Genomic DNA, 24,548 nt, shown 5'->3' on the forward strand with positions numbered 1-24,548 from the left:
AAAATTCAGTGCACCATGAGGCTCCTATAGTGGTACCTGACACCCCTGTGTGTGTCCAAACATTGGAGGGGGATCATAAAACATGTAAAAGTAGAAAAAGAGCGAGACCTCACAAAACGCAAACCTTACAATTTAGAGCCAATACTAAATCACGACAATCATCAACTAAGCTCGAAGGCTCAATTAAAGATATGATAGAAAGGCTTTTAACAGATACCATCGAATATACACTGATTAAGATCTCAAGTGATATAGTAGAAACCCTAAAAGATTGTGTATCTGGTATTTTAAGCAAATGTGAGAGGATGAATTCATTGTTGCTTCAAAAGGTAACAGAGCGCCTTGCTCTAGACCCACTACAGACCACAGAACAACATAGCCAACCTATGGAGGAGACCAATAGTGCAGACACCATGTCCAACCCAGTACATCTGCCACTTATCCCGACAGTGAGTTCTGCCATCAATCCTAAAATTGCCGATAAAACATTGCATTCTATTCGACAGAACACCTCGGACTCTAAAACTAACCACACTTATGAGGCAAATGAAGAGGATGCTGATAAAACATTTCACCATAGAACGGGCAATGGACAATATCCTAAACCTATGGTAAACTTACCTCCAGAGGCAACCCCGTTCGTGGCAGTACTGGTTAACGTACCAAGGCTAACACCGGGAGTACCTGAAACTCAGCTAACTCTTATGGAAAATGTTAAGAGCTGGTGCGATACAAACTGCTCAGGCCCTAGTGATGTTTCAGCACATATTAGCCTGGCAAGAAGAGTTACTTGGCTGGGCCCGACGGCCAAACGCTTTTCTGATGATTGTGTCATTATCAACTTTAGAAATCCACATGTCTGCACAAGGCTATTCTGGGACGCCACAAATATTATCCAAGGGCAAATACGTGCGGTCCCACTGGGCTTTTTTTACCCCCGCCCAACACAACAAACTCCCCACAACACAACTTACAGGAAAAATACCCCACGACCCAAAGTACAACTAGCTAACTGGGCAACTCAACCACTAAGCTCCCAACTGACCCTAAATAACAAACACCCTGTGGCCTTGACCCCAGGCTTGGATCTAAGAAACCGCTTCGATGTCCTAACAAATCTTGACACTAACATTTGACTGACCACCCAGGAGGGGGTGGAGGAACAGCCGGGAAATAATACGGACAACAGAACTTTGAAACTAATGACATGGAATATTTCCGGTCTACAAGCCAAAAGGAATGATACACAATGGCTGGAAATCATAAAGCAACAGGATGTGGTTGCATTACAAGAAACTTGGGACACTGAATGTAACTTTTGGGTAGAAGGATATGTATCCTTCTTTGTAGCAGCACAAAAGTCAAATAGGGGTAGAAGTAAGGGAGGCCTAGCGCTCTTAATCTCAGTAAGCCACACGGGGGTGATGAAAATTATAAATGTCAACTCTCCTAACTGTTTAATCCTAGAGGTTTTGATGAATACGGGGGAAAAAATCCTCTATGTAAATTTTTATAATTCAACAGAAGGTTCACAAGGAAGTGAAAACATCCTAATGTTGGCTGATTTTTTAAATGATTATAAAAAGAGTCAATCTACTTTTGTTCATTATATACTTTTTGGTGATTTTAACACACACCTTTGTCATTTAAACTGTTATAATGGTGTTTGCCTGGAAGATGAATATTTGACTCACCCGCACTTTGAACACTCTGCAAAAGGGGGTGCTTTAGAAGAATTGCTGATAAATCTGGATATATCAGAACCCGCTTTTGTGAACCCTAAAGACAGAGTGGTAACTTATAGTGCTAGAGGTAGTAACACTATTATTGATTTTATCTTTGGGTCACCTAGCATTCTTAAAAATGTCATCTCTTATAACGCTATTTTGACGGCATTCAGTGACCATAATCCGGTTATTATGGAATTAATTAATATTAATCCTACCATAATAAATACTGGTCAGCAGTCAATCTACCCCACTGCAATCCGGGCTCATGACCAAGGTAGACGAGTTAAATGGTCTAGGATTATCGCCGATGACTTTTTTAATGATTTGTGTGATAAAGTAAGCGTTGAATTAAATATATGCAGGGACCCATTGACCACAGGAGGGAATGTCATTAAAGCCTTTGAAGCTATATGTAAAAATGTTGCACCGACACTTACGTGCAAATCCACTAATAAGTTATGCAAAGTACAGGGATGGTTCAATGCTGAATGTACCAAGGCACATAAAAACCTTCTAGAAGCCCTGAAATGCAAGCCGCGTAATATAGCAGAAGTGTCCAAATTAAGGAAAGAATATAAAAGAACGACCGAGGCTCGCAAAAGAGAAATAAAAGATAAGGCCTGGGAAGCATTATATGATAATCTAACATTAAGGGATAGTGCCAAGTTCTGGTCTATAGTGAACTCTCCTTTGTTTAATGGTAGAGAAAATGAAGCACTAGAGGTGAATATCACCGAGAAACAATGGTTAGACCACTTTGAAACCATCTATGGAAGTAAGATCACTACTACTCCTTTCACCCCCATAGATTCCTTAATCTCAGACACTCCACTAAGAATAACGGTGAAAGAAGTACTAAATGCCATAGAAAATACAGCTGGCGGGAAAGCCCCCGGCCCGGATGGGGTTCCCGCTGATATGTATAAAGCACACCCCTATGTGTGGTCCATAGTACTTGCAAATGTTTTTAATCTAGCATGTATGAATATGTCTGACATACCGATCTCTTGGTCACACTCTGTCATCATCCCAATTTTTAAGAAGGGGCAAAGGGGTGATCCTAGGTGTTATAGACCGATATCGTTACTTGATTCGTCATTTAAGATTCTTGGCAAGGTCATTCTAAATAAAATTAGCAAGTGGGAAAAGGAAAATGAAATTTTATGCAATACCCAATATGGGTTCAGAACGGGGAGGGGTACTGAGGAACAGTGTCTTAATTTATACATGACTATTTGTAAATATACTGTTGCTGCTAGGGGGTCGGTCCATCTGGCTTTTATGGACTTGTGCACAGCGTTCGACCTAGTAAATAGGTCGAAGCTGTGGACGATTCTTTTAGAGTTGGGCTTGGACCCTGCATTGGTAAACTTTCTAGCCTACCTGCACAGTGACTTGACTGCATCAGTACGTATGACAATGGATGGTAAATGCGCCGCTGGGTTTAGATCAGCGAGAGGGGTTAGACAGGGGTGCATTTTGGCCCCCATGTTATTTTCATTGTATATCAACTCTCTGTATTCAGTTTTATCAACAGCTACTCCAGATATACCTAACATGGGTGGGTCCCCTCTGCCCGTACTGATGTATGCCGATGACACGGTCCTCATTGCCAGAACCCCTAATGGTCTACAGTTGCTCCTTGACTCTTTTGGGGCTTTTATGCAAAAACTAGACCTGGTTGTAAATATGGAAAAGTCGCACGTTATGTCTATTGGGAAAGGAAAGAAAACTACAAAAACCCTGCGATGTAATGGAGTGATATTGTCCAAAGTTAAAACATTTACATACCTTGGTGTTATTTTTGATGATTTGGGCACCTGGACCCCACAGATTGTAAATAAAGCGTTGGTTATACGAAGGTCATTTGCAGCCATATTGTGCTTCGCTAAGAGATTGGGAGGGAAACCTACTGAAGCCATACTCACCCTGTATAGAGCCAAAACCCTGGCCCTGGCTAGATACGGGGCTGGGATTTGGGGATATAGGGACCTAGCCCCAATACAGAAAGAAGAGAATAGGTCCATGCGCTCTTTATTGGGTCTACCGCAGTCTACACCCTCTTTTTCTGTCCTGTCGGAATTAGGGCAAGGATATATCGAGGATGCCCTTAACCTGGCCCCACTACTTCTTTGGGTGAAACTATGGCTGAACCCCAACTTGACTCTAAACCGCAAAATCATCAGCGACTGCATGGGGAGAGATAGAGTTAAAGACATAAAATGGCTGAACTATATCAAATCTGTAGCTACTCAATTGGGCCGCACGGAATTGTATTGTAATCCGGAAAGGCTGTGTAAGGATGATGTTACATGGATTAAAGTCCAATTTTTGAAACATAGAAACATGCATCGTGAAGCCCAGGAAATTGAGAAAACCACTGTAAGGGCTCACTACACAGTAATCTCAACCATGTCCATTCAGCCTTATTTGATGGTAGTGAATAGGCCATATCACCGGTGGCTACTGACAAAATTCCGTTTTAACCAGATGCATCTTCTTTTGGGTGAATACCCGAAATGGAATAAGCCTAGGGATCACGCTCCATGCAAATGCGATGCTTTTACTGACCAAGACCTGACTCATTTTGTATTTTTCTGTCCTTTTTTTGCGGAGGGGAGAGAAAAATATATTCTGCCACTTCTGAGGAACAGGGGATTTATGCAAGTGAAACCCGCCTTGTTGTTTCTACAACTCATGGAGACCCCTATTGTGATGTTTGGGGTTGCCAACTTTTTGGTAGCAGCGATGAGAGACAAACGGCTTAGATTATTGAATATCTCAATCACGGAATGTACTCTGTAAATAGCCAAGGTTTAGATCAACCTTTTCCCTTATGTGTCGTACATTTTTGTTCCCTGTAGTATCGAAGTAATATGACAATGGCAATGAAATTATCTATAGAACCAAAGGTGATGGATTAATTAAGGTACATGACCTATTTTTAAAAAAAGTAATAATTGTATTTGACTTTTCCCTGCACAAATGTTCTTAACCGTTTTTAATGTTTTTAACAAATGCTTGTTATGTATTGAACAGTACTGTCTTATAAATTTGTGTATGTATGTATGTTTTTTCTACTATAAATGTGTGTGTAGTATACTTTTATGATTTAAATTAATCGAATAAAGTATTTTTGACTCTGACTCTACTTTAAGATTGTAAAAGTTTGTTGTTATTTTTAAACTAAATACAAAGTACCCACCAGGCCATGTTTCTGTAAATTTAGTTTTAAATGTTTAAGTGCGATTTTAAGGACAATGACCAAAGTATGTACCACTGGTGCAGTGCCATTTTGATTACACCATTTGCACAGACCAACCAGTACAAAAACATCATTTTTGCACCAGTCTGTCTGTGTAACTGTCATTTTTGCACTGATCAACCCGTGCAGTTGTTGGTGCATAATTGCAATACACCAACCATAATCTACAGGGAACACAATGTAAACAGTAACTGGGGTCTGAAAACTTGCCACATTGAATTTCTTCCAAATTGTATTGTTACTACAAAAATTCATCACCTGCAAGAATTAGGCTATGTTTAAAAATAAACAACCGAATAATCTCTGAAAAGTAGGTGTTGATGAAGAAGTACTTGGAAAAATACAATTTTGCAGGAGAAATCTCCTAAAAAAAAAGATTTTTCTAAGAAAAAAATCCACGAAAACGTGTTCTTGGCATACATTTTGCTCGTAGGTGAAGTTGTGAAAACATAACATACTTTGTAATATTACAAAGTAGTTACATCTGAAAAGATCAAACAACTGTGCTAGTAGCACTAACACAAGTGGCCACTCCGGATTCCACAACAATAAAATGCTCTCCCAATAAACATATGTGCGTGACAAAAAGGAATCAACTTTTCCGAACAACTTAAGTCAAGAAACATGAGAATGAAGTGATTCATTTCAAAGCTGTTCCATTAATGAATTGGTTAATTAATTAATTCATGTATTCCCTCTATACATCCCTTTACTTGAAACAAACAAACTAGCAATTTTGACCACTGCCATGCTCTGAGTATTACGATTCATAGCAGGTTTTATTATTAGTCAATGATCTCATGTATTAAAATTCGAAGGATGAAAAGCGGAGTAAATGTGAATCTGTAAATTGCAAGTCACGTGAGCGTTTAATTTACTGAGCTGCATTACAGGTTCACATGAAAACAGTTTCCCCTGACATCACCTGTGAGTGACAGCTTTGATGAGTTACTATTACCTCCTCCTAAGTCTTCCTCGCCACATGATTAACAAAGTGAGCTTCAGTTCCACACCAGAACCTTCCAAAGCAAAAGTTAGCCTCCCATGCCTCTCATCCCTTCCCAACATGGCCGACCATATCACCCGTCACCTCTATAAGAGGAGGGCCGGCCCGACACCCAGCCAGTTTTTTTTGGTTCTGTGCTGACTCTCCAGATGTGCTGTCAGTTAAGTGGTTCCTGCTGATGCAGGAACATGGGTCCATGGTTGGTGGACCATGCTCTAGCAGGCCCTTGAGATCTGGGACCCTGCCCCTTCCTTCCCCCGGTGCCCGTTCAGGGCCAGTTAGGCTCTGCCCTAGCAAGCCAAGGGTTTACAGGGGGAAGGCAGAGGGGGCTGGGGCTCTGCCTAGCGGACCCTTCTTACCCCTTGTCAGTGTGGGCACTGTGATTTGGGTGAGATTGTTCGTGTCCGGGGCACTCTGTATGTTGCTTCCTAGGGGACATCATTATCTCTGGGATTTGTGCACTTCCCCACTCCAGGGCGCTCCCGGTCTGAGTGGGGCTGCTTTCCCCGAGTCTCAGGCGCTACCCTTCATGTGAATGTTCTTTTTGGTCTCGGGCTATTTGCCTGGGTGTTGGGCGGGGGAGCCCGGTGGACTGTTCTACGATCCCATGGGTGCACCCTGCGTCAGTACTTGCTATTATGAGGCCTGCAGGGGCCTTGCTGCGGCCTGCGCTATGTCAGTCCAGAGAGGCTGGTGTTCGGAGTGGGTTATTGCGGGGCTCCGCTTCTCTTTTTCGAGCTCCTCTGGGCTCACAGGCTTACCTGCTTGGTGTCCGGGACAGTGGCATTTCCCGGCGCAGGCTTGTTCCGCCCAATGTCTTCCGCCAATGCTCATGGCTCTGCACGGGCGACATCATCGGTTCTCTGGTTCCCGGCCGAGGATTCAGTTGGGTCGGCCTACAGGGGGGGGGGCTTTTTCTGTATCATTTCTACTGTCCACACCACTGGAGTCAAGCTATCCTGGCTGATGACGGCTGATAGCCAGAAACCGGTCCTAGGATGTTTGATTCCGGTCCAAGGAAGACATGACTAGGCAGTTTGCGCTGGACTGTTTCCATGAGGCACAGGGTCAAGGCTGATTTGCATATGGCCATGTCTGAACTGGTGTGGAGTTAAAAAAAACGATGGATTTAGGGCCAGATCTCTGTACTGGGGTGAATGTATGTCATTGTTCTGCATTCTGTCCATCAACTGTTGTTTTTGCATATGTCAGCCTCCTGGGGCGGGCCGGGCTAGTTTGGCTTCCCACGCGACTCGCTGCTATTCAGGTCCAGCTGTTCTGTCTTTCAGTGGGCGGTTTGTGGTGGCATTTTTTCGCCTATGTAAGTGGCAGGTTTCTGTTACTCAGTAAGTCTGTAGCTGGCTCTGGCAACTGACATCCTTTCTCCTCTGGTGGCTTGACTGTGGTTTTCTCATGGAGCAGGGGGCAGATCCTCCTGTGGTGGCTGGCTTGAGCTCCCAGGTCCCGGCTCAGGTCTTGACCTTACAGTACATCCAGGCCATAATCCAGGCGGCGGTGACAGCAACCTTTGATGAGCGCAAAGGGGGATAGGGTCCCTCTTCCCACAAACGTTCACGTCTGGACCCCCCTTCGGTGTCTGATGTCGATGAAGAGGATGAGGACCCCCGGGTCGGTATGTCCAGGGTCAGGAGCTGCTGGATGTGCTCCAGCACATCAAGGACAACATGATGTTTCCTGCTCCTTTGGTTGATGAACTGTTGGAGGATTTCTTCTTGCAGTACCAACACAAGGAGCCTGAATCCCTTCCTCTGCATTCCTCCATCAAGAAGATGCTTGAAATGATTGGCTGGAGGTCGATAAGCAACCCTTCCCTAGGTATCTGGCCAAGCGATATGCCATCCAGGACTTCGCCAAGGAGTTTCCTCCCTCTGTGAAGGTGGACTCTCTCATGGCGGGGCTCCATCATTTCCGAGGACGCCTCTCCTTCGGACCCGATTGACAAGCGGGTGGAGGCCGAAGCCAAACGTGCATATGTGGTAGCCAACATTTCCATCCACACTTCCACCTACTTGTCGTACATGGTCCAGCCCTTGTTGAAGGACTTATAGGCTTTAGTGGAGCTGCTGGACCAGGGAGCTTATGTGGTCCCACCTTGGTGCTGATGGAGCAACAAACTAGCTTCTTGTCAGACATCTTGTTTGATACGTTGGGGGCCATGGCCGCGGCTGGTGACGCTGCAATTCAGTCTCGGCGTCAGGTCTGGCTTCACCAGTGGAAGGTGGATGCTGCCCAGAGGGTAATACTGATGAAAATTCCCTTTTCAGGGACTAAGCTATTTGGGGCGTCCTTGGAGGATATGGTGAAGAAATCGCCAGAGGACAGGAAGCTGTTGGCTCACATCAGATCTTCCAGGGGCAGTGTCTTTGGGCCCAAGAGGGCGTTTTCTTCCACATCTGTGGCTAGGGGCAGTGTGCCCTTTCGAGGACGGGGTAGCGGCCGGGGCACCCCATTCTTAAACAAATCCTGGTCTCACCCTGCGGCCTCTTCCTCCGCCCCCAAGTCCTGACTATCTTCAGGTACCCCCAGAGACTGGCCCGGTGGGTGGAAGCTTACGCCTTTTCGTCACACTTGGGAGTCCTCCGTCACAGATCTGTGGGCTCTCCGGATTGTCCGGGAGGGTTTTTCCATTCTGTTCAGCTCCATCCTCTGGACGCTTTCTGCGCCACCCTGCTACCTTCCTCTCCTGTCAAGCGGGTGGCCCTGCTGACCGGCATTTAGGATCTGCTCAGCAAGGGGGCTATTCGACCTGTTCCACCGTCTCAGAGGGGATGCGGCATATATTCCATCCTGTTCTTGGTGAGGAAGATGTCTGGGGACTTTCGTCCTGTTCTGGACTTAAAACTGGTTAATTCTTTCATTCCCCAAAATAAGTTCAAGATACTATCTCTACAGGAGATTCTGCCACTGCTGATTCAAGGGGAGGTGATCGCATCTCTGGACCTTCTGGATGCCTACCTTCATGTGCCCGTCCATCCAGCTTCTCAGCGTTTCCTCTGGTTCTGCGTAGGGGGCCGCCACTACCAGTTCCAGGTACTTCCTTTTGGATTGTCTTCTGCCCGAGGGTGTTCACTAAGGTTCTGGCTCCTTTGGTGGGTATCCTCCACTGGGAGGGGCTCAGGATGTTTCCATACCTGGATGACTGGCTGATTTCTGCCTCTTCTTTTTCCAAGGGTCAATGGGGTCTGTGAGGTGCTGTCTTCCCATGGCTTCCTGATCAACTTCCGGAAGTCTCACCTATCGCCTACCCAGGACTTGTTTTCATCGGGGGTCGACTGGACATGCTCCACGGGATGGTGTTCTTGACTCTGGAATGACGGGACACCTTGTGGTGGGATCTAGGTTCCGCTCCAGTTCATCAATGGTTGAGGGTTCAGGGATTGATGTCGGCTGCCATCAATGTTCTGCCTTGGGCTCACCTCCTACCCCTTAGTGAATCATCTCCTGTCCCTCTGGGATCCCTGCTCAGGGGACTACCATGTCCTGGTGGTGGTATCCCCTCAGATCCGGGCCGACTTGGGCTGGTGGTTGGTGGAGGCTCATCTCCCCAGGGGTCTTCCCTTCCTGGTTTCTCCCTCTTGGGTGGTCACGACCGATGCCAGTCACCTCGGCTGGGGGGTGACCCTGGGTTCTTGGTCTGTTCAGGGGCAATGGGATCCTCTTCAGGCACGGTGCTCCTCCAACTTCCGCGAGTTGAAGGCGGTACTGATGGCTGGCCGGGAGATTGCTCCTACTCTCCGGGGTCAGCTTGTGTTGGATCGGACGGACAACCAGTTGGTACGGGGGAACATCAACCGTCAGGGGAAATGCCGGCTTCACTCCCTTTGGCTGCTGACCCAGGAACTGATGTCCTCGGCGGAGTCTACGGTCATGTCCCTCAAGGCTGTGCATCTCCAGGGGAAGGAGAATGTGGTGGCAGGCTGTCTGAGCCGGGTGTTTCCTCCTCTGTTTTCCCTCTCTCTGAAGCCTCGGTGTTCCGGCGCCGTTCCCTTGGAAACACACGACCTCCTGTATGCCTTTCCCCAGTTTCCCTTGATCCCGCGTGTCCTGTGCAAGATCCGCCTGGCGAAGGCGTTTGTTCTGTTGGTGTTTCCCAGTTGGGTTTGCCGCCCCTTGTTTCCTCTCCTGTGCAAGCTGGCTGTTCAGGGGTGATGGCCGGTTCTAAATCTGCCCTATCCGTTGCGGGGCCCTATGCTCACGATGGAAATTTTGCGCTCGATCCATATTCAGGCTTGGCTCTTGAGAGGGTGACCTTGTTGGCCCAGGGGTGTTCCGTGGGGGTGGTTGATTTGCTGCAGTGGTCTCGCAGGTCTTCCACTTTGCTGTCTTATTCCCGCCATTGGTCTTCCTTTTCTCATTGGTGCGGGCAGAATGGGGCCAACCCTGTCTCTGTGGACCATTTGAGAGTCCTTGATTCACTTGAAGAGGGTTTTTCTCTGGGTTTGGCTCCCTCCACTCTGAGGGTTCAGTGGGCTGCCCTGCGGGCTTTCCGCAGTCCGGGCCTGTACGTCCTCAATCCCTCGGTGGCTCACTTGCTGCGGAGTTGTTTTTTGCAGCGGCCTCCCTGGGATCTTCACTTGTTCTTGCGGGCCCTCCAGGGTGCTCCCTTTAAGCCTCTGGGCTCGGTGGATGTAAAGTTTCTCACCTTCAAGGCAGTGTTCGTGGTGGCGATTGTCTTGGCTGGTAGGATGGGTGTGCTGGGGTTCTTCTTGTGGTCTCCCCCCTTCTTGTGGGTTCTACCAGACAGTCTGGTTTTGCGGCCTGACCCTTTTTTCCTTCCCAAGGTCCCTTTGTTCCGGAACCGCTCCCGTGAGGTGGACTTTCCTCCGGTTGTGGGCTCTGATTCTGATGCTGCTCTGTCTCTGCTGGATGTTCGGCGGGCGGTCATGATTTATCGTTGGCTTAAACAGACTATCTTGCTGGCCTACGGGTCCCAGGGAGCTGGGCTCCCGGCTGGGTTTCAAGGTCGTTCCACCAGGGGCCTCTCTGTGTCTTGGGCCTCTTTTAAGGGGATTTCTACAGAAGATATTTGCGGGGCTGTGACCTGGGCATGGAAGGCTAATTTTTGCTTTGGAGGGTTCTGGTGTGGAGCTGAAGCTCACTTCGTTAATCATGTGGCGAGGAAGACAATACTCAGAGTAATGAAGATTACTGGTAAGTAACCTGGGCATTTATCATCTTAACAATCAATTGTCAAAAGTGCGTGAATATTTTTCCACTGAAGTATACCTCATAAGTGCCTGACCAACGAGTGGGTCTTAGTCTGCAAGGCTTCATGGGCCATCTAGTTTCCCCTTACTTTTTTACAATGTATTTTTTCTTCTTTTGTTAGAATAAAAAGGCTTAACACCATCTGTACCATATTCTAAATAAAATTGATTATTTCCATAATTTAATCTTTGCCAAAGCAGCACAGTCGGGACTTAAAAGGGGAGAAAGTAGAAAAAAACATATGAACAGAATGACAGAATGATTGCAAGATACATCATATATTGCTATGCATCAACGTATCTGTCCCTTGTGTTCATAAACCAATGGACCCGGCATGCTCTTTGCACTTCCTGCTTTTTAGCCAATAAAAGATCTACTCTCAATATTTTACGTTTTAAGTTCCGCCCCCTTCATAAATTGCATAAGACTGGACTCAGAATCGATATTCCCTTTGGCTCTTTAGAATAAGTTGCATAAAATAAACCGGAAAGTGTAAGATGTTTAAGGGAAATATTCTAGTCTAGTCAAACAAACGCCACGGAGCGATACAAAGTAAACACAGTGGCATACCATTTTCACAGATATACATACCTTGCAAAAGCAAACACATCATCGATAAACCCTGCACGGTCAGCGACTGAAAAGATCTAGAACAGCAAATGTAGACATTTCCCATAAATTAGTGTTAAGAAATGAAAAGTATAAAGAAATACACTGCATAATTAATTCCTCAGTATTGATAGTGAACAATAAAAAATCCATTCAGAAATACGAATGTGCAAGATTCACCAATATGTGTAGTAACAGCAAGAAAAACACATTTGACCAGTTTTCAACTTAAGTCGATTCCTACTCACAAGTGAATGTCGTACGATGAGTGTATTAGGTAATAGAGCCCCCTGCTGTTTTTGCGTCCATTATAGTTTGAGAGGAATACACAAGTTATTTCATTCCTGTAGAATTAATGCCTTGGTGGTTTTGGTTGTAGGCAGCTTTGGGAAACATCCTTTACGACGCAACTTTCACCACGCAGTATCTTCACAACGCAGGTTTTTCAACGCAAGTCATTACAAAGACTTGCGCATGGGGGGCGCTCTAGGATAGGTAATAGTTTAATTTACTATCCAACACCTTCCCTACTATCCACGGGGACTGGAGTTGGAATAGTAAATTAAACTATTCACTATCCAGCACCCCCCAACGCAAGTCGTTGTAACGACTTGCGTTGAAAAACCTGCGTTGTAAAGGCATGCGTGGTAAAAGCATACGTTGTAACAACGTACATCCGCAGCTTTAGATGTCTCACATCTTATCTGATCTGCACCGAGAGAGGGGTGAAGGTCAGCCCCAGCCAGCATTTGCTCATTGTCCCATTCACACCCTGATCATCCAGCATAAGTCATTCAGATATGGCTGTTGTAACTCTCGGTCATGACGTGGAGTTTCTCTTGTTTTTCCAACAATAGTCGTTTTGTTGGAAGGACGGTTGCTTGAGTCTGCCTAGGGAAGTTCTCAAGCGTCACCGTCCCTGTAACAACCTCAAGACCAGAGACGAGATGAAGAAAAGTAGCACCAGCTACCAGGAACTCCCTAGAAGAAGTTGTGAGAGCGGGACCAGGCGGTGACTGTGAGCCACACCAGGAATATAGGTGTCAAGCAGGTAAAAACAAACTATAATTTCTGCAGGGCACTGACATACTTGTGTATGCGCATGTGTGTATTCAATGTAGCTTCTATATCTCAGGTCACCCATGGTATCTGGAGATCACCCCGTTATAATGGAGCCCAATTCTGGCACAACGGTGATAATTCTACTCATAATCATTAGAAATATTTGTTTAATGTGAACATCTGCGGTACGAAGGCGCCTACAGTAATAGATAATGTTGGCACTGCTATGATGGTGGTAATTATTTGCATACAGTGGATACCCATGACATGATGTGGCACACAGTTCTGGAATAATGATTTTCCTGTCATTATGGTAACAATTGTGACCACCCTTGACTAGCCTGCACCCACGCCTTACAATGACGATCCTTACATGATAGTGGTAATTCTTGCCATAATGTGGCCACCCATTATAAGGGCGTTAATATCTGACAGATTGCTGGATCTGGCATAATGGTATATCACATGGTGGCCAACCATAGCATACTGTCCACCACTGGCATAATGTGCCTTGCGTAATGATAATAATTCTGGGCAACAGTGGCACAAGTGTACCTGGCTCATGCTGGCCTGGAATTATTTGGAGTATTTATTGACATATTGTGGGCAAACATGGTATGATGGTGCCCATCCCTGGCATGATTATGCTCCCCTTAGAATCCATGACATAATGGCATCCACTTCTGGCATAATGCTGTCCCTGGGATAATGAAAACCATTCTTGACATGTGCTTTTCCAGTTACATATACATAGGCAGTGAAAGGCCTTTTGCATTTAATTCTGCTCCAGACAAGTCCTGCACCAGGTAGTTGAACATTTCAAATGTCCCATTAATTAATTCACCCATGAACGTTTTAATCACTTCATACACTCACCCATCCATCTAGGCCTTCAATCACTCACACTTTCAAGTACTCACTCGTTTAGTCTTATTATTATTAATACTTTATGGTTCAGTTAATACAAATCATTACAATGGCAATCGTCAGTGCATTAATTCACATTAGTTAAAAAGAAAGAATTGTAAACAATAAATACTTAAAATGAAGACACCCACTAAAATATAATCGAGGTCTAATTCCATACAACTTGTATTAATCAGGATTTGCTCTCATCATGATTAGTGCAAACCGTAGTCCTTTCATTGGTTCTCATTTGGGGGACAATAGTAAACAATTGAGCTTCAATTTAATTACCAATGAAAAAGGATAAATTACTGATTACGAAAATCCTACTAGCCGTTCCTCTGCCTTTGCCAACTCTTTTTATAAATAGGACAAAACAATACAAAAGATAGAATATGCTGTGAGATCACAGAGAATGCAAGCCTCATGGTAAACAGCTGGAAATAATTGTCAAAAGCTGCTAACTGTAGGGACAATGGGCTATACCGGTTGAGATTTATCGAAATGCTGGGTAGGAAGGGACTACGGCAGGATTACAGGGGTCGACGTGTTGGCACTACGACTGGCTGAACCTTTTTGCTGCTCTTGTAACAAACTTAGTAAACCGAATATTAAGCACCGAATTATCTGGGTTCAAGGATGCAATAATGGCGTGCCGACAAGAGCGGACAATGATTTTGTTCCATTCTCTCCATAAGTGAGCCCTTTGTTCTTTAAGCAGGGCTGGGCAGAGGCATACCACATCTTCAAGTGATTCCTTACTGGACCCACAACCCCTGCATGTTGTATTGTCATTTAGGCGACACCAACTGGGTAGATGGTAAAAAAAAGGATAGTCCCCCAACCTGAGGGACATAAATCTTTTTTTCTAGAAGACTGCGTAGGTGCAAGACAGATATGGTACCATAGTCCTGGCTTTAACCCAGTTATAATCGACCAGGCGTATTAACGTTTTGTCAATTGTACTTTGCCTGAATGGAATGACCAGAAACGTACACTCTTCCTAATGTTTTGAGGACCTGCTGAGGTGGATTAGGGGCCCAAAATTAGTTTGCTTCTAAAAGCTCCACGAATCTTCCGAATGTCGGTGATGTTTTTGCCCCAGTTGACCAGTGGTTATTTCCCGCCACAGCATTGCCTCCAAGCTGCCTGCTCTGGGCACTCGTAGTTTGTTACATATTTTGACAAAGGCACTGGCCCCTTCAGCCTGCTGGTCTAGGAGCCTGAACTCAAGTATAATCTGGGCAAAGGGATGAGGTTTTCGGGAAACTCCGTGCTTGCTTATAAATTCTTGCTGTAAATTTGTTCTACAGATTGGAGTCTTTTCCCAGCATAATCTCCTGTCCATAGGCTAAAGAGGTGGAATTTTTTTCCTTCATAGCTGTTATTAGTGGAGACAAACTTGGGCCGGATAGCCAGTTTGCTAGCTTTGTAAGTGCTACCTGTAGCGTCAATGCTTCACCTCCAACCACTTGCTGTTGTTTTAAAAAAGCACATCTCATATCTATGTGGATCCCTGGGTATTTATAGGATGATCCCCTTTCAAAGCCTTTACCATTGTAGAGCCATCCTCCTCCTTGATATTTTCTTCTCCCATAAGTTACTACCCTTGTTTTCGACAGGTTTAACTCCAGTTCGTATGTGAATGTGTAGATGTGGAGCAGGTCCAGCAACTGCTGTAAGCCTACCCTTGTATGGCTAAACAGTACTAGGTCGTCTGCATACAGTAGGTTGCTGACCCAGATGGCACCAATTTTAGGGGGGTGGCAGTTAATGTCATCAAAGAATTGTGACAAATCCAAGATGAAGAGGTTAAAAGGTAAGGGGGCTAGCACACACCCCTTTTTTTACTCCAAGCGATGTTTGTATTTTCCTCGAGATGTGAGGTCTCTCTCCCAGTTTTATACATATCCATGTTGGAGCTGGATGATGGCCTCCACTATAGGAAGGGGAATCCCCATTTCTGTTCCTTGGACCACAATAATCCCCTTGGCATGCAGTCAAACGTTGCCTTTAAATCAACAAAGCAGCAGTGAATTAGAGATCTTGAGGCTGCTGCTTTGTCCGTCAAAACTGATATTGCAAGTAGATTGGTTAGAGTTCCTGATTTTGCCACAAATGCTGTATGATTGAAGGGGAGTATATGTTTTTGTGTAACCCACTGTGACAGGTCTTCCAACATCAGACTGGCATAGTACTTGGCTTCAACTCCCAGGAGGGCTATCAACCTATAGTTTTTTGGGTCAGATCTTGTACCACCTTTATAGATTGTATGTATGATAGCTCCACTCCAGGGCTGTGGTATCAATGAAGTGGTCTGGCAATAATCAAATAAAGATGCTGAATGTTCGGCCCAGAACTCTGTATCCTGCTTGTACAGGGTGGTCCATTTGGCCCAGGTGCCCCGTCAGAGCGGCCTTTGATTATAATTTGTGCTATTTGAATTATCAGTGCTTCTGGAGGTTTAGTGGCCTGTTGGTGGGTCTCCCATTGCTAAGAGGGTGTTTTGTTGTCTATTGTTAATGATGTCCAATTGGCCCTGTCTGGGGATTGCTCAGTTACCACAGCGGGGTTGTACCCTGAAGGGGCTGCAATTGACTTGTATTAATCAAGGCGGGCATTTTTATCAAGTTAGCCGGTAGATCGTCTTCCTTATTAGTAGCTTAAAAGTGAGTCATTAAGAAAGATGCCCACTCTTCTTCTGGGATGTTTGAACTGCTTTATCCCCTTTGACTATGCATTCTACCGTTCACAAGGGACCAGAAAGATTTTGTATTCAAGTTTTTGCTTGCATTAATTAATTTTGTCCAGAACTGATAGGATTTGTTTTGATTCTCAAAGACACTGCTTGCCTGAGTGCTTTATGTGCTTGCTTATAGTTGTTAAATGGCAATCCAGTCCCTGGGCACCTCCGAACTTGTCCTAATGCGGAGTTGTGTATGTTCCTCTATTTCTTGATCTCAGCTGTAGTCACAGCATCATTGCCTCTATTAAATTGTCGAGCAGTGTAGGCAAATGTTTTAAGCAATTGGCAGTTAAAAGTAACCCATAATGTTGTTGGTGAGATATAATCAATACTCCTCATGCCTAGAAGGTCTCTACATACTGTCATAATAATCAGTATGGAGAAATGTGTCCATTTGAACCTTTTTTTAGGTTCTCCGTGTAGATTCCACAGGTTGTCAAGCTCGTCATGGCATATTGTGCTATGCAGGAAGACAGAGTAATTACTTATGGGCGATGATCGCTATGCCCTACTGCGACAATGTTATAATTCTCAATCAAAGGGTGCATTTCCCTGTTACAGATGGTTTAGTCAAGGAAAGATCGAGTATGTCCATTTGTTCTTGTCCAGTTCAGTGGTTTAGCCTGGGGAAAGCGACCGTTCAGGATTATGTAGCTCAGACTGGTAAGTTGTAGTACCATATAATCACTGAGCTTGCTGTGCTTGTTGCCACTGGAATTTGATTGTTCTGTGATGCATTGATATCTGCCAGGGAATGTTTCCTCGTAATCTTACGGAAGGTCTTGGGAGAAATTTGTATTATAATCCTCTGAGATCAAACAAGCTCTACTACCATGGTCGCTTAATAGGCTGCACATGATGCAAATTAGGTGATCAAACTTGGACCTTTTCTCCCTGGCACTTGGGGTGATATACACTTTTATCAGCAGCAGTTGGTCATTAAATTTCAAGCTTCTAATCCTTAAATCAGTGATCCTGTCCTCTTCAAACGATAGCTGGTCAATTGTTGCGTTTAAGTAGCCAGAGACATAAATCGATAACCCATCCCTTGGTTGATTGAACTTTTGAGTTCTTGTGGCGGGAGTCCTGTATTCTAAATAGCCCTCTAATGGAAGGCTTGCCTCGGTCCATGTTTCCTGAAGAAGTTTGACCATGTGGTTCTTTAAGAATATTATCACGTCATGGGACTCGAATTTCAGGGTAAGGCCACTGATATTCCAAGGGCACACTGATAGTCCGGATGTTTTGGTGTAGACTGCTGTTCGAATGCTATTTCAGTTGTGACTTCATCCAGATAGGGCTACTGGCAGCCAAGCCCAGTCATCTTTCAAATGATTTGGCTCATCTATCATTTGGGCTGTGCTTCCTGTTGCAGCTTGGCCTAAGGTGTTTTTAATATTGAAAATGGGGGATTACTGATGCTCTTAGAGGTAACCAAAGGCTTTGCCAATACCGTTGGATACCCTCGATCTTTCTGGGCAATTATTTTGATACCCCACCGGTTAAATTGCTCGGATCTTGATAAAATCAGCTCCTTGATTGGTACTGATGCCAATGTAATTAGTGTGGGTTCAGTGATTTGTTGACCTTTGGGGGTATAAATTCTATTGCTGCTATGTCACCAGATTCAAGTTTACACAATTCGGGAATAAATGTAAACAACTTAAGGATGTTCCCTATGTTTAAGATGTCATGCGGGCCTTGAGAGGGATTCTTTGGAATAAACAGCAATTTAGATGTTTGATTTGTAGTAACCGGACCCTGTCCTAGGTCCATGTTGTTGCTCTTCCTCCCTGTGTGGACTGGTACATTCCTGCAAAGGGCTGCTGGTACCCCTTGCTTGTACTCGTCAAGACGACAATAATGCTGTTGGGTTGCCTTCTTGAGGACTTCTTTACGTACTTTCGGAGTACCCAGGTCTTTTGTGACTGTTATCCAAATACTCTCCTTGCCTCCTGACTTTGGGTCATCGCTGTGCTGCTCTGTAGCTACTTTTCTTTGCTTCATTGTGGTCACATTTACTTTGTCTCTGTGGGATGTTGAAACTCCTAATCCGCTAGCGGAAGGCATCAGGGATAATGTTGACACAGGTTCCTTATTTGGCTCTACAGGGGTCGGAGTTTGTTGTTTCTCCAGAGGGGCTTTCCCCATGTGCAATGGGGTTTGCCTAAGTTTGTTGCAGTGGCCTAATACATGTGACATGTTACCTGTCTGTTTAACTGCTGCCTTTGGAGGTGTAGTTATAGTTGGTTGCAGTAAAGAAGAAGGACTGCTTTCACTATCTATCCAGCCAATTAGTAATTTGCTTTTATGGGTTAAAAAGGAGTTACAGTTTGTTTTTAGGGTCACGTGGCTGGCCTTATTGCACTGTTGTCAAAGTCTTTTTCCCCTCTTACTCAGGTGTCGCTTTTGCAATGATTTGTTCATAGTTCCGTTGCCTGATCCGACATCCCCATGCCCAGTGATATCATTGGCAAGGTCGATAGTTCAACCACCAGCTGTTTGATCCGAGTTATTTATCTTGGGCTGTGGGAAATTTCTGCACTTCAGACTTACTGATTGATGATCGGGTGACGGGACAACCACTGTGACTTCTTTAGGGGGTACCTTAGCCCTCAAACCAGGAACTTTATTTCCTGTACTCATTTCTTGCTTTATGTTATATGGTTTTAAGACGTTTTGTGCAATTGGGTCAGTTTGATGTAAATGATGAGTCAGGCCCTGTGATCCTATGGGTAGTTTCCTGATTTCTGTCAGAACCAGGGTTCGAAACGAGGGAAGAGAAGACACACTGTTGATTATTGGGGAGAGGTAGCATACTGATTGTGCCAAATTGACTATTGATTGCACTTTTGTTAACAGTTTGTTAAGGCTTTCCAGTTTGCTCTCTATCCCTGCCGTGTACAAAGCAAGTATGTTTAACCGCATCGCTGCTGCGGCGATTTTTGCGCTGTGCGGCTTTTTTTAAAAAGCCGCGTTACATGACGAGCTCAGCTCGTCATCAGCACACGCCACCAGTGGCTGATGACGAGCTGAGCTCGTCATCAGCAGGGAAGGGGTTAAAAGATCAACCTGAAGGTCTAGTTTGTCCGAGTGATAGTTTAATGCAGTAACTGTGGATTGCAGAGTTTGCAGGAGTTGGGGCCAGAAGGAATTCAGCTCATCCACCACCATTTCGGGGGCTTCATGTATACTTGTGATCCTGTTGGAATCTGCTTGAAAAAAAGGTAGATCCAGTAGGGAGCAGTTGTTTGGCTCTCCTTGCTTCCTACTGGGATAATTATGTTTGTCCAGGTCTGATGGAGTCTTTGGTGTAAGAAGTTTTATATTTCCGGGTGAGATCCTGGTCCATTGTGCTGCTGGGGACTGGGGGTATTATTGTTACCGGGAGTTTGTGTATTATTAGTGTATAAATTATTGTTTTCCTGAAGAGGGGGAGGCCTCAGGTTAATAGGAGAGCCATCACTTGAGATGGTGATTGGAGAGGAGTTTTGTACATTAAGACCGTGTCGGGATGTTAACTGATGGTTGATTTAATTGTCTGTCTGAATGACTAACCCCAACTTAAGATGTACAGGAGTAGGAGGCTCGTCCACATTGGATGGGCCACCTGTGTGTGTGTGAGAGCTCCCTGTGTGTACGGATGGGCATGAATCATGGCTTGAACATTTATTTGCACAGGTTCACCTGTCTGAGAGTCTTGGCAGGGTTGTATGGAAAAAAACGTCTTGTTGATGGAGCCATTTGTCGCTGTGAATTTTATGCGACAGTTCTTGAAGTAGTCTCTAAGTGTATTCTTTCAAGTTCCCGCTGCAGTATCTACAAGCGAGTTGTCCAATTTAGGCAGCTCAACATGTGATGTTAGGGGTTCTTCCACAGTTGTGTAACTGCAGGGATGTAAATCCTGTTCTAAGGGCAAGTATAAGGTAGCTGGAGATCTGGGGGTGGAATTCTGTTGCTTGGGTGTTGGGGTTATTGATGCAATTTCCATTTGATCTTAGGTGAGGGAACCAGGACACCAGCACCATCCAGGCCAGTCTTTTCACTTCACACCAATCTATACCCCTGCTTTTCTGGGGACCACACAGTGTCAGACACTCAGTCCGCTTTACTTGGCCTCCTCATGGCCTTGCATATTTCCAAGTGGCCTCCGGGTGTCCCTACCTGCACCCTTCTCAACAACCCTACAGCCTATGCCCTTGGGTATCACCCTTTATTGCCCTTTACCAGTGCTCATTAAGTGCTGGCTCGCCTCTTGATCCTGCGTAGATCCTTCTGGGGTCGGTCACAGGCGGTGCGAGGGTCATGGGCAGCCCACCTGGGTGCCCATGATGATGCAGGAGAGAAGTGGCAGAGATGGGTAGGCAGGGCAGCGGACACAAACTGCCAGCTGCCTCCGTGAACCAATGCATCTGCCTACTGCTTTCTATAGCTCTACCTGCCTTGCCCCAGCAGGGTGTCTGGGGGCAGGTGCAACCACAAGCTGACTTCTGGGTGCCGGTCTCCCCTGTACATGGCAAGCACCAAGGCGCGGGGGTAAAAAACACAGGTACGGCTCCGGGGCTCCAATGGTCCGACTGCTCCAGACATGACCAACCACCAGCTGCTTACCTCCCGCCGCCTGCTGTTCTTTGAGAGTCAGTTCAGGTTGGGTGGATCGGACAGGTTGCGCAGGCTTCTCGATTCTTTTGGTTCCCCTCCGTGCGGCTTCGTAATACTCTGCTCTACTTCCGGGTTTTGACCCACAATTGAAAGCAGTCATTTAGTCATTCATCCAACCACTGCATTCACCCACATACACATTCAAAGAAGTACACCCACGAACTTGTCAGTAAGTGAAGAAACATGTCCACTTATAAAATAGCCAGCCCTATGCTTTGTCATTGACTTTGTCTTAGATGTAACGTTACTTGTAGCTGCTCCAATGTATCATTAATATGGTTGCCCATCAGTTTTTACTTCCTCAATGTACTGCACTATCAGAGGAAGAGTTGGTAACACTGTAATCAATATCACTTTGCACTTTCCCCCCAGAGTTTTAGGACACATCCCTGACTAACATAAAGTAAGAAGGGAGTATGCCAAAATGGCTACTGTAAGCCCCACACACAGCAATATGTTCTACCTCTGCAATTACTAGTAAAATATTGACAAGCATAACAAAGACAAATAATTCCTGAGGGACTTGGAGGAATGTTGTATTTTAATGTTTGATGCAAAGTGAGCTAACATGTGTGTGTATGGGTGAAAGGAATATCAGTCTACGATGATCGGATGACCGACTGACAATTTACTGTACTGGGTTAGATGGCTGTTGCACGTAAATATCTTGATGCACAATTGGATAGACAGATGAACACTTGGCTATCAGTGGACCAATTGATGCATGCAATAGGTTGGCTGGATATGTTCATGGTTGAGAGTGGTTGATAGATGCTTGGGTATGGGTGGGTGAATGCACAACTGTATGTTAATGTATGTGAATGAGGGAGCTGGATAAGCGTGAGTTCAAGGGTTGCCGGGCAGATGACTGGGTGAGTCCTGGGGAATGCGTGGGGCATGGTGGTGGGTTGGATGTGTGGGTGTTGCTTCATATGTAAATAGGTGACTGCATGAGAGTGTGAGTGGATACCTCCTTAAAAATGGAAATACAGTGAGTAATGATTTGTTGATGACATACTAGACACTGCATGACTAATTCCCTCATCTTTGAAAATATCAATTAAATATATACCTTTCTGTTCACATAGTGAAACGCAGAAAGAACAGATTCTGAAGATGGGGCATGCAAAACGTTCAAATTTGTACAATTTTGGTAGCTAATTGCATATAGGTGCCAGCAAACCTTTGAACTCATAGCAGTGTGGGGAAAACGTTTTGAAACAGCCGATTGTATCACGGTAGTGCCTGTCTTTATTTGCGGTTAGTTGTGGATGGTTAAAGGGATCCAGAGGAAGTTGTATGTGTAGGCCTGGCATTGTGTGGGTTTGTGAGGGAGGTAGGCGAATTGTTGCCTAAGGGGTTTTTCATGATTGGGCTGTATCTGAATGAAAGGTATAAGAAAGCAAAACATTGGAGATTTTCTATACATATTATGGTCCATGTGAATGGTGTGCAATTGAGGTAGTCTGTGTGATAGGTATGTGTACAGAGGTCAGTGGGGTACTGGATGGGAATGCCTGGTCAGTGTTGTACTGACCAATGTGTGCGTGTCTGTGATCACATTCTGGCTATTTTTTTCCCATCTGCCTAATGTAGTATATTAACTGAACATTGCTGTGGTTTGTATGTGGCAACAATTTGTAGGTGTTTGGGATAGGCAGCTGGGGTGGTGGTGGGGGAAGCTCACTGGTGGTTTGGTGCTTAGGGAGTTCTTTATGATGTGATTCGACCAGGCTATGGGGTATTTCGGCAGACAGGGATTCTGGATTTGTGAATTGGAAATGCCAATCATTTCTGTGTTAGCAGGCTGATGCAATAATTATTTATTTTTACTACAAAAGCATATTACACACAGTAAAAATAGGCATCCGCCTAAACCACTCAGCCATATGCTTGAAATTAACATTTTAAGTTAAAAAACCATGGCATAGAAACTTAATAGAACATTAAAGATACTATCTACAGGTAGGTGTATTTGAAACTGGTATAGAAACCTTCTTTAGTTTTAAGCACATCAAAAGAAAACACGAATCATACTGATATTAAGATAAAGCACTATTGTCTTTGAATTACTGTAACCTGGAGACATAGATTAAACACACTAAAAACAATAAAAAAGAATTGTGAGAAAAACGTTGACAAAGTATAGTAATGCACCACTAGCTCTGAAGTTAATTTATGGTTAGACAGATATTCACACATAAGTGAACAAAATGCTGTCACACAAAACACTAAAGCACATTTTGCTATGTGCACGTGTGACCAATTCTGTCACAAACATAACATTCTTCACATAAAAATACAGTCACAATATCTTTACAACAAATTTGCACATTTGATGGTTTTTCCTCTGCTTTGCATTTGGTTTCTTTTCAATGCCCAAAGTCTAATGAAACATCTATTTCAATCCCATTGCGAAGGTATAACAAATAAATGAACGATTAACACTTCTGTAGTCGTAACAATTTTGACACAATCATCCAGAATCTTTCCCACAAAGAGGAAAACTTTTTCCTTTCCTCATGGGACAATAAATATTTGAAGCAGAGCTGAGTTAGCAAGGGACAGGCCAAGGCAGTTCTCATCAAGGACAGAGATCAAGTGAAATTGTCTTTGGCGTTTACACAGCCAAGGCGGCATAAACCAAGAGCAGCACAGATTTTCCTGCTCGACTTTATCCCCATTCAAAGTTGTTCCCTTTTAATATTTGAAATGTAGGTTTTCCTACCTATTAACTTCGAAATTTCAACGGATACCTTTGCCTATTTTAAGTCATTTGTGGGCTCTACTACCATGTGTGCATTTATTTTGAATAGCTATGCATTTGTTCTTTTCTACAATGTCACATAGGGCATAAACATTCCTGTGCGATCATGGAACACATAATGCTAATTAGTGCCCATATTTATTTGGTATTTGAGTGTGTACTACAATTTATGTCAATGTTGCTCTTGCAATTATCTGCCCTGATCATATACTAAGCCATTTCATGTCAATGAGAATTGATGAGCACGCATATTGTATAAGTGGCCTCCTGAAGAAAGCAATGAATTGACTGAATGGAATTGAGGAAAGAGCAATGTGTACAGCAATCTGCATTTTAACTAGTTATATTATGAGTAACTGTTGCCTGATGTTAAATATTATAAACTCGGCACAGTTATCTCATGACTCTTCAGCCAGAAGCCATTTTTCTCAAGCATCAGACTTATCTTCAGCAGTTGCTTCCACAACCTGGACCCAGTGCTGTGAAATAGACTCAGCAATGATAAAATAATGTAAAGTCATCAGTCAGCTAAGGTAACCCTTAAGTCACACCATCAAAATAATGTA

At 44.5% G+C, this 24,548-nt stretch overlaps 1 protein-coding gene across 1 annotated transcript in view; it reads right to left on the minus strand.

The window, feature by feature from the left end:
* The window catches only part of ENPEP (glutamyl aminopeptidase), a 354,204-nt gene that overhangs the window by 75,480 nt on the left and 254,176 nt on the right, over window positions 1–24,548 (minus strand). The window contains exon 13 of the mRNA XM_086961606.1: window positions 11,822–11,877. Coding sequence (XP_086817732.1) covers window positions 11,822–11,877 — 56 coding nt within the window. The remainder of the gene's footprint in view (window positions 1–11,821; window positions 11,878–24,548) is intronic.

This window comes from Lissotriton vulgaris, chromosome 3_1 (genome assembly GCF_964263255.1).
Source record: "Lissotriton vulgaris chromosome 3_1, aLisVul1.2, whole genome shotgun sequence".
NCBI classification, from domain to species: Eukaryota; Metazoa; Chordata; class Amphibia; order Caudata; family Salamandridae; genus Lissotriton; species Lissotriton vulgaris.